Source organism: Nothobranchius furzeri, chromosome 9 (assembly GCF_043380555.1).
Source record: "Nothobranchius furzeri strain GRZ-AD chromosome 9, NfurGRZ-RIMD1, whole genome shotgun sequence".
Lineage (NCBI taxonomy): Eukaryota > Metazoa > Chordata > Actinopteri > Cyprinodontiformes > Nothobranchiidae > Nothobranchius > Nothobranchius furzeri.
Window position 1 is genome coordinate 33,314,298 of NC_091749.1, and position 11,596 is coordinate 33,325,893.

General features: G+C 41.3%; 1 protein-coding gene across 1 annotated transcript in view; it reads right to left on the reverse strand.

The window, feature by feature from the left end:
• Positions 1-11,596, reverse strand: part of spata17 (spermatogenesis associated 17) — an 84,496-nt gene that overhangs the window by 37,133 nt on the left and 35,767 nt on the right. Inside the window, 2 exon segments of the mRNA XM_054731875.2 lie at positions 951-1,181; positions 8,591-8,714. Of these exon segments, the coding sequence (XP_054587850.2) occupies positions 951-1,181; positions 8,591-8,714 (355 nt within the window).

Below are 11,596 nucleotides of genomic sequence, written 5' to 3' on the forward strand. Positions count from 1 at the left end.
AGTCCTGCTGTTTGGTTTATAATATATTTCAGTTTTTTTACCCTCTGGCCACCTATGACCTCCCAAACTGGTTACAACTCACCTTTAGTCCCCCTAACCCCCCCCCCCCCCACACACACACACACACACAGACTTTTATCATTTATAGTTTACTGTAATGCTGTTGTTTTATTTAATGTTTTACAGTAAATCTGTTGTTCATGTTTGTTTTTACTGTGAAACACTTTGGCGTCTGTGAAAAGTGCTGTATAAATAAACTTCAATTTTAGTTTTGAAACACTTAAAAGCGTCTTGATGGATTTTGTCAGCTATATCTGAACAGATACTCATTTTTTCTGACTGTTTCTTTGAATTAGAAACTGAAGTGGATTTGATTATTTTATGTGTGTGTTGTTTTGGTCTGAGAATGTGGGGTAAACTTTTAGCGCTGAGGATAAACTTAAATAGTTTTTCTGTGTTTGAGGTGACCTTCAATTGTTTTCTGGTGTTTAAAAAAAGAAGCAGCGATAGAGGAAGGGACAAGAACCCTGTCCTTGCTCCTATCGCTATGGGATCAGTGGCCTGGCCTGACCACTTCCACAGCCAGCACCTCAACCTTATCCATCACCACTAGATAGTTATCACACCAGGGATGGAGGACATGTGAGATGTAGGGGTGAGTGCAGAAGAAAGAGGGGCTTCCTGCCCTGTGATCACACACCCTGACACAAACAAACAAAAGACACTTAGGGGCAGAGACAACTTCCTGTAGGCACAAATGAGCCACCTCTTGGTTTTGTTGAAATTAGAAGGTGTGTTTGTAAATGTGCCGTAAAGCACAAAAACTAACACACAAAGAACTTTACCTGAAAATAATATTAGTTCTAATTCTCCGTTTTACCTTTTCCACATTTTTATTTTTCCCATTTGAATCAAATATCTGTTGCAGTCTCAGCTTTGATGATCATCACCTGCTGTTTGTTGCTGGTAATGGGAGGCAAAGTGAGCCGCAAGTCACACGGCCTTGTGGATTGGGATTCGAGGGTCCCAGGGAAACTCGGCCCTGCTGGGTCAGAAAAGCCCCAGAGGCAACCCCCACTCCTGTGGCCTGACTTGGCTGGAACCTGGTACTTGACCTTCCTCAACAGTAGCTCCATCTCATGAGGGGCTGGCCTAAATGGAGAGTTGAAGACCCCTGGGCACTAAAGAATGGGGAATAGGAAGAGAGGTTGGCACTTTATTAACACAAATCATTACAGACCTTAACCAGTGACTAAGAAAATATACACTACCCACTTCTCCTATAATCTTTTCAAAAGACAAACATATGTTTTGTTGGTATTGGATGGATGGATGGATGGATGGATGGATGGATGGAGTAGAAATTGATGCTAAATAGACTTCCAAATACTTGCTGTTGCATTTAAACACAAACAAAACGCTGCTTCATTGGTTGTAAAACTGGGTGCAGATAAGACACAGACTATAATTATTCAAATCACAATGATCCTTCTGCCTCACTGTTAATTAACAGACCAAAGCTTTGAGTCAGAGGACTCTCTGTCTACTTTATATGCTAATAACACTGCTTGCTATTTAAGCCACCCTAAAAGCCTGGGACAACAAAAAGAAAAGAGAGGAAGGACATAAGTAGCAAATTGTTCAAACTATATAAACTAAAACCTTACTCTTAAAAAAACATACAATTGCAGTCTACTTAATAATGAAATGCTTCATTATGTAGAGAAGATGTTCTTACATTTAATTAGAAACCATAGAATGTGAAATATAAAATATGAAATATCACCTTAATGGATCTTTGAGTTAATTTAACCAGAAGATCAGATCTTTTTATTGCAGGGATTGAGCAACACCTCGTATCAACTCCAAAGAAAGAGAGAGAGTCAGGTTTAAAAAGTAAAAATATTTATTTCTAAACAAATTAAACAAGACTAACTTTAAACACTATGTGATGATGAACTAAGCTGGAGTAAGACTAAGGATGGTGTGTGTGTGAAATATGTTCAGAACCAGCAAATCCGGAGGACTATTAGTTCTGAGTGGGAGTGAAAGGGTGTTTCGCTCTAAGCTTTTGGTTGGAGATTATAACACACATTGAGACGCCATCTGTCGGTCTACGTACCCCAACGGAAGTCCCCGTTTAGATCCGGAATGTCAGGGGTCCAGCTTTAGACCCTCTTGGAACCGACGCCTGTAGATATGCAGCGGCTGCCGACCCTTCCAGTCTTGAGATACTCCCAGGTCACGACAGTTTATTGGCATCAGCGAGACCCTAGGGTCGTTATTGTTCAGCTTTTATTCTGAAGGAACTGTTGCAGCAGGTGGAACATGCAACAGATTTAATCCAGCTTGTTGTTAGGTTCTTTCGGCTTTAAGAGGAAAGTTACAGATAGACCACTCCGATAACTTCTCTAGAACGCTTTGAACTGAAGTTAAGATGACGTGGGGCATAGTGTTATAATATGGATGTTTTTATTTACTGTCGAATCAGACTTTGACACAAAAGAGGATTTAACAAACACCAACAAAACCACGCCTCGCGTCAGATCTGGAAGGTTCTGATTGGATCAGAAAAAGGAATGTGCCATGTGATTTTAACATTACGTGCGATCAGTCTAGTATTTAAAGTTATATACTTATTATACTATCATAGGACTATAATATCAAGTAATATTAATATTCTCATTTCACAGATTGATTGAACATTAAGCTTCACATGATTATTTGGACTAACAATGTTATTTGATTATTATTTAATAGTTTTCTTGGTCTTCTTTCTTCTTTCTTGTGCTGTCCGAGGAAGCAACAGTTTAGATAAGAGCACAGAGCATGAGTGGCCTTGGCCCATATCTTGTAGATTAGGCTTGTGTCAGAAACTCACGGTTTTGCTTGGGCAGAGCAAATAGAGCAGGGCCTTATAGGTCAAAGATGGACAGTTCATCTCGCTACAATTATTGTATAAAAAGAACTTCAATTTGACGCTAAGTGTTGACATTAGCAAAAATGATTTCACCTTTGAGACCGTGCTTACTTTAAAATTTGCATGGGCCATGCTACAACTGGAACATCCACATCTTTAGACGTTTATCTAACAGCATATTTATGCATCTTGTGGTCATGGAAAAGATAGTCTGTTTGAGAAGGGTCAGATCATTGGCATATATCAAGCAGAGAAAACATCTAAGGTGATTGCAGAAACGACTAAAACTAGGTTAAGAACCATCCAACGCACTCTTAAACACTGGTCTGGTGAGTCCAGATGGACCCTGTTCCAGAGTGATGGGTAAGAAGAGAGGCAGATGAAGTGATGCACCCATCATGCCTAGTGTCTACTGTACAAGCCTGTGGGGGCAGTGCTATGATCTGGGGTTGCTGCAGTTGGTCAGGTCTAGGTTCAGCAGCAGGATGTGCTCCAAGAATGAGGTCAGCTGACTACCTGAATATACTGAATGAGCAGGTTATTATATCTATGGTTGTTTTCTTCCCAGATGATGGGCATATTCCAAGATAACAACACCAGGATTAATCAGGCTCAAATAGTGAAAGAGTGGTTCAGGGAGCATGAGACATCATTTGCACACATGGATTGGCCACCAAATTAACTCCATAGAGAATCTTTGGGATGTGCTGGAGAAGGATTTGCGCAGCGTTTAGACTCTATATACAGAGTGTGGACTTTTCATTTTTTGTAGAAAAAAGCTGGAGAAACTCTGATGGAAAAAAACACAAGAAATTCAGCAAAATTCGATATGAAATGTACCTATTTTAAATTAGTTGATACTTACAAAAGAATTGCACAGTCAACATGTTTAAACAGAATTTAGGTTAAAGCAATGTAGAGAAAAGTCATTGCATGCATGCAACTTTTTGATGATATGAAAACGGCAAACTAAAAGCCAAAATGAAACAATGGTAGGATTCATAAAGTCCTCTCCTGCTACATCCTGTAAAAGACTCCTTAGATAAAAACAAACAAACAAAACAAAAACAAAACAATCATCAAATGTTAACAAAACTTCAAAATGACAAAGGCTCTCAACTGGTTAATGTTATAATTGCTATATGGACAATAAATTATTTAATTTTATTGAAACTTTAGTTTGTGAATTTTATTATTGCCCAACACTAAAAGTAATACTCTCTGGAACAAAAGTAACACTGATGGTATAGAAAGAAAATGAACAGTTAAAGTAACAAGCTTGAAAGCTGAACACACGTATGCATAAACGCAAGCATGTACACACACACACACACACACGCACACACACACACACACACACACACACACACACACACACACACACACACACACACACACACACACACACACACACACACACACACACACAAAAGTACCAAGCAACCTCTGAGAAGACCAATGATGTTGACCCTAAGAACACTGCATCTCTGTCTCTGTCAGAGGGACTCTGTGCCTTTTGGTAAGCTGTGTGTAAAAGTGTGTATGTGTGTGTGTGTGTGTGTGTGTGTGTGTGTGTGTGTGTGTGTGTGTGTGTGTGTGTGTGTGTGTGTGTGTGCGCGTGTGTGTGTGTGGGCTAGGGTCCTAGAAGTGAGGAAGGATGAACTGTGTGGAGAGCCATCTATCCACAGCTGACAAGGTCAGAGCTACTAAGGGAAAGATAGCCCTGCCATATGCAGAGAAAGAGGTGAGGCTAATACAGGAGATACATTTAGAAACCCAAGCATCTTTCCAGAATTACAGGTTCATCTGGAATCAAACAAAAAAATGTTACATCTGTGTGATAATGACTCCAGCAAACGCAAGGGACACTATCAAGAGGTACTTAGTAACCTAGGAGATGACAATGCGGGACACAAACGCATGAAGGAGAGAAAGATGGAAAGAAAGAGACAGAAAAAGTGTGAGGAGTGGTGGTGCCGAATCAACAGTGACCAGTGTGCTTTGTCTTCATTATGATCCCAGTGGGGAGTCACAGAGATTTGTAGATGCCACACACACACACACACACACACACACACACACACACACACACACACACACACCTGTGCCCATGGAAGCACTAAAATACTCCACTCAGCACATCAGAAGAGCCATGAGTATGGCGTTTAAAGCGTGCCACAACCCGTGCACGCGCATTGGGTCCACAGCGCGCGTGTGAACGGGACTCGCGAGCGCAAATATACATGGCAGCGCGCGTGTGAACGGGACTCGCGCGCGTGTGAACGGGACTCGCGAGCGAAAATATACATGGCGAGAGGTCATTTGTGCACTGAGAGGGAGCAAACTGTGTCTGTGAGCGCACAAGGATGTGCACAAGTGACAAACCTGCGTGCGCGCGTTGTCAACGAGCACACGGCAGAGGAAAACGTGCGCGCGCGGCAGCCTCTGTGCGCGCTCGGCAGCCTCTCTGCGCGCTCGGTTTCTGACTCCTGCTCGCTCGGCTGTAAGGGCTTTTGGCACTCTGGAGGCGTGGCCTGTGGCAGATCTTGTCTGTCCTCTGATTGGTTAGTTCACCCCGCACTTTACCCTCTATCTATATAAAAAAGTCTGATGTTCAGTAGTTGCTGGCATAGCTCAGCTGGGAGAGCGGGTGACTCTCGCCCCGCAGGATCCAGGTTCGAGTCCGGGCAAGGAGAATGTAGTAGACGTCATGTTAATTTTTCTTAATTTCAGGTATTTTACAGTTCTGACCGTTCAACTGTCATTAAACGTCCGAATGTTTGCTGGGCAGTGTTTTAAAAAGTGCACATAAGCTAGATGGTTTTAACCATATAAAATTACATTTTTTGGGATACTGGAAAAATACATACTGAAATAAAACTACTGATTGAAAACTTTATGACTGTGGTTGTACAATATATAACTCACTAATACACTGCAAACTCCCTTAGAGTGGGGCTTCCAGAGAGAGAGAGAGAGAGAGAGAGAGAGAGAGAGAGAGAGAGAGAGAGAGAGAGAGAGAGAGAGAGAGCCAGAGAGGGAGAGAGAGAGAGAGCCAGAGAGAGAGAGAGAGAGAGAGAGAGAGAGAGAGAGAGAGAGAGAGAGAGAGAGAAGTTCTTGCCTCATTAATGAATTGTTTATTTTTTTCAGTATTTAATTGACAAATTATCCTTTCAAATAATTAATTGATGAGTTACATAATTGTCCATTTAGAATTGTTGAATGGACTGAGTCAAGTTTGGTGCACTTTATATATTTCAAAACATGTTTTTTTTTATTTTAATGATGCATATAAATAATTTAAATGTTAATTTAATGAAATATTTCTATTTTTTCATTACCTCACCCTTGTTTTGACAAAAACGGGACCTTGCTGGATAATATCATGGAGAAACTATTTGTTCACAGTACATGGCTCAGTGAGGATCTGTGTAAAGGAGGAGATACTCAGAAATCTGTCTGCAGATTGTTACAACCCAGACTGGAAGTGGTGGGCTGTAATAAGAAAGGAGACCAAACAGAGGAGTGGGGGTTCAACAACTGATTTATTTAACAAAAGTAAGGATTTACTAAAGCAAGTTAGTGAACAGAAAATGGCCATCTCAAGGTTTTACTCGGATGCCCCTCAGCAGGGTGCAGCACTGTTGAAGGTCATCTGAATGAAAGCTTGATATGCAGTTTCTTTATGAAATGGACAATTATGTAACTCATCAATTAATTATTTGAAAGGATAATTTGTCAATTAAATACTGAAAAAAATAAACAATTCATTAATGAGGCAAGAACTTTTCTCTCTCTCTCTCTCTCTCTGGAAGCCCCACTCTAAGGGAGTTTGCAGTGTATTAGTGAGTTATATATTGTACAACCACAGTCATAAAGTTTTCAATCAGTAGTTTTATTTCAGTATGTATTTTTCCAGTATCACAAAAAATGTAATTTTATATGGTTAAAACCATCTAGCTTATGTGCACTTTTTAAAACACTGCCCAGCAAACATTCGGACGTTTAATGACAGTTGAACGGTCAGAACTGTAAAATACCTGAAATTAAGAAAAATTAACATGACGTCTACTACATTTTCCTTGCCCGGACTCGAACCTGGATCCTCCGGGGCGAGAGTCACCCGCTCTCCCAGCTGAGCTATGCCAGCAACTACTGAACAACGACTTTTTTATATAGATAGAGGGTAAAGTGCGGGGTGAACTAACCAATCAGAGGACAGACAAGATCTGCCACAGGCCACGCCTCCAGAGTGCCAAAAGCCCTTACAGCCGAGCGAGCAGGAGTCAGAAACCGAGCGCGCAGAGAGGCTGCCGAGCGCGCACAGAGGCTGCCGCGCGCGCACGTTTTCCTCTGCTGTGTGCTCGTTGACAACGCGCGCACGCAGGTTTGTCACTTGTGCACATCCTTGTGCGCTCACAGACACAGTTTGCTCCCTCTCTGTGCACAAATGACCTCTCGCCATGTATATTTTCGCTCGCGAGTCCCATTCACACGCGCGCGAGTCCCGTTCACACGCGCGCTGTGGACCCAATGCGCGTGCACGGGTTGTGACACGGGTATGACGCGATACATGAGGACGCACACTTACTCACATGTGCGCACACTCATCTTAACTCTACACAGCCCACCATTGTTGACCAGACTTTTCTAACTCAGGATAGCCCGTCTTTAGGAGATCTCTGTTTTTCAGACATAATCGCTTCTCATTCTGAACACATGTCACTTTGAGGGCATATGTTAAAAGTGAAAGTTTAAGGTGCATCCTACAGTTTTTTGCAGAAGTTGTAAAAAGCTGGATAAACAGATTATTTTACATATAATCTTCATGAATGCAAGGCTGGTTAAAATGTGAACTATCAATCAAAAAACTGGAGTTTTAATAAATGCGTTTTGAAATTAAAACATCATAAGAAGTTCACAGAATTAAAAAAAATATATTAAGAACTGACAGCTAGCTGACTGGGTGACATTTGTCTGCAACTCGTAGAGCAGCAGAAAAATTCTGCACAAATCTGGAGTAGAGCAACTCGTGTTTTGGACACAAAATGCCAAATCAAACATAACTTGGTGTGTCTGGTAAGAAAAAGCAAATATTTAAAAATAGCGTATCATTTTCACGGCTCTTTCTGCTCAGGTCACAGGAAGCTGGTGCCTAATGGGCCATTCCCATCTGTACCGGGTCGGCCCGGGCCGGGTAGCACCGGTCGGCCCCAGCCTGGCCCGGTTGATTCCACACATCCTTGCCTTAAGCCCATGTGGGCTGATTCTACCCACCAGTCAGAGGCTTGGTCTAATGGAAGGTGTGAATTTGCTGTCAGCAGTGGGTGTGTTGGCCCTGGTCGGCCTGAAGCAGACCCCCTCGAGAAGAGGGCTGAGAATGAGCCTTGGTTGGCCCGGAAAAATACCAGGCCACCCAGATATGTAAACAACCTACGCTACCCGGCCCGGGCCGACCCGGTACAGATGGGAATGGCCCATAACTGTAGTTGCCCCCGACACACACACACACACACACACACACACACACACACACACACACACACACACACACACACACACACACACACACACACACACACACACACACACACACACACACACACACACACACATTTATATAGGCTATATTTAAGGTTTGTTTTAGTATTTATGTTTACTTCCACTAACCTGCTTTGTGCTGAGGAGGTGGTGTAACCGATGTGCCTGGTAGACTCTGCCTTGTTGCTCCTTTACCATCTCTTGATAATTCTTCCGTCTTTGCAGGAGTTCCACAGTCTCGTCCACTTCCTTCCTACCATAAATAAATAAATAAATAAATAAATAAAACATTAACAAAGACTTTAAAAAATATCAAACAATCTAATTTTTTTCAATTAAATTTTCATTTGTTAGGGTTTCGGTAAAAAATAAAAATACAGGAATAAAAAAAATTTAATAGAAAAAAAATCAATTAAAAAGTACAATAAACATGAAATTTCACCTGAACATTTTAACAAAACAAGATTGTATAAACATCAGATTGTCAGTACTGGAGATTTATTAGATTTGTGCCTGATGTAAATCTAACTTTAGTTTTTATGAATGTTATGCATGTTAAACACAGTCTAACGATTCCCTGAAGTGTTCTGCAAATTAGAGCAAACATACAACGAAACTAAAAAAAATAAAAGTACCAAATCATTCTGACAGGCATGAGAAGGAACTGTGGAGAGAAAACAAGGCAATGGGACAGCATGGTGGGACAAAAGCAAAGTGAAAGCATGAGAGGATATAAGTGGGAGGATGATGGATATGTTTCATCACCAGAGCCAGGACAGGTCCGTCTGTGACATCTGTTTAATGTAGCTGGCTAAATGGGATGCATTAAAACCCCATACACAGCTATTTCATCCTGCAATCACGCAGTCTTATTGTTACAAGAGGGCAATGACTTAAAAGGCAACTTGGAAACAATTACTAAAGCACACACGCCATGATAATTTGAAAAGACGCCCACAGAGCAAAGCGTAAAACCAATCTGTCTGCAAGTGCAACACCAATAAGAATTTAGTCATAGATCATCAACAATCCTGCATGGTTTTTACCCGTTTTTACTCTGTAATTCGTCTCTGCTGTTTCTTTTTTCCTACTCAACCTCTGTTTTCAATTACAAGCCTCCACATCGGAATCCTGATATTCAAAGTGTGTCTGTAATGTGAGGTTAACACATTCTGCGGCTGCTAACATTTAAAAAGGAATTACAATGCAGTACCATTGCCTTTGCATCCCCATTCCTTCCTGAGCACCAGATTAAATTACAAAATAAATGAAATATGCAGCGCTGTATGTGTGCAAGTGTGTAGAACGGCAAGGAGAACGTCCCAGTGTGTGTGTTTATGTAATATTAAACACAACAGTTTAACACAGTGCAGAGTTATGTGTGAGAGAATGAATATTGAGGTGGCTTGGCCTCTATTTGTCTGCCTATAGCTAACAGGGGTATTACTTATTAATGTGAAATATAAACTCTGAGTTTATTGTGAGGTGTGTGTGTGTGTGTGAGTGTAGTTATTTCTCTTCACATATGCATGAATATTACTTCACTAAACAAACATGTTTCCATGTTTCTTGTGTTTGAAAGGGTCTGAGCTGAAACATTTTAAGACTGGTATCATTGTGTGCATGTATATAAGAAATATATGCAAGTGTGTAAATGTGCTCTTGCTGAATGTATGTGCATATATGTGTCCATATCTGTCTGTGCATGTGTGTTTGTGTTGGTCCAGCTGAATAGGTGACCTTTGCCTCCCTGCCCCCAGTCCCAGTGTTATTAATTGCTGTGTAGTGGACAAAAGCCAAACAGATTTGTAACGGCTGAAGGCACCTCGATCTGTGTCGACCCAACCAGCCGCCACAACATACAACCCTCATTAGCCCTGTTCGGCAAGCGGCACATGCCCTCTGTTTGTGTGAGTATGTGTGTGTGTGCATGTGCGTGTTTTTAGATATGTGTGTGTTTGGACAAGTAAAAGCGGGGGAGCTACACTCTAGTTCTAAATATGTAATTTATTTTAGCAAAGGTTCTGTTTAGAAGTGGCTCGTGGATGAAAACAAAACCTTTTTCTTTTTTGATTGTATATATTAGGGCTGCTCAAATGATCTAATTTAAATCACAATTAATTTCTGAGTTTTGAACGATTATAAAAACAAAACAAGCTGATTATTTGCTCCTCCCTTGTGGTTTACTCCCACGCTACTACGAGTTGTAAATCAAGCGCACCTCCCACACAGTTTTCCCAACTTAACAACTTTGTTGCTATTTCTAACAACTTTTCAGACCTCCTTGACCTTCATTTCCAAAAAGCACCTAGAAATCAAGCTAGCAACATATTTGAAGACTCTAAGCTACTTTCTGTTTAAATTTGGCAGCGATATTCTCTGCAGGTTAGCAAAACACTCAGCTGCGCTCCGGATTGTCTCACAACACCGGACATTAGGAAAGGGAGGGAATGATGAGTGCATGTGCAGCACACGTTATGTCGACTGATGAATCTTAAACTTTCTTCAATGGAAAGCGCTCCGTAAAAAAACTATTGTTTTACAATCTAAATAAATTCAAGACACCTCTGTTTGTGAGTGAGTGTGTGTGTGCATGAGCCTGTGGATTTATACTTTAGCAGGGCTGCAAACTCTCCCACGATGAGCGTGAGATATGCATTTAACCATCTTCATGAACTCTTACACAACACCTCCAGTTTCTCACACTGATAAATAATAATAGTTCATCTATATGTGTGACATGTTGCATCATGCTGTTGTACACACTCCTATGGCATCGCTGGACGGGACTAAATAAATATTATAAAAACATATACATAGATGTGTTACGGCTGGAGCCTTTTTGTGTTGTGATTTCATTTTTTTGTGCATTTTATGTTGCATCTGAGGAGCCTGCCTGCAGACTATGTTGGCTCACCCTTGCTCCTCCCTGCACCAGCTGAGCTGGGTTTTCATCAGCCGCAAATTGTTTAAAGGACCAGCTGGAGCTCCTCACCAATGGGGACAATAGTGCAGAGCTGCCTTTCCTCTGGTCTGTTGTCTCCCACTTAGAACTTCGATATTGTGCTCTTACTGTTTGAACCTGTTTTGGTAAAAGTGGATTTAGATCCGTGGTGGTTAAAAGAATAATAGTCA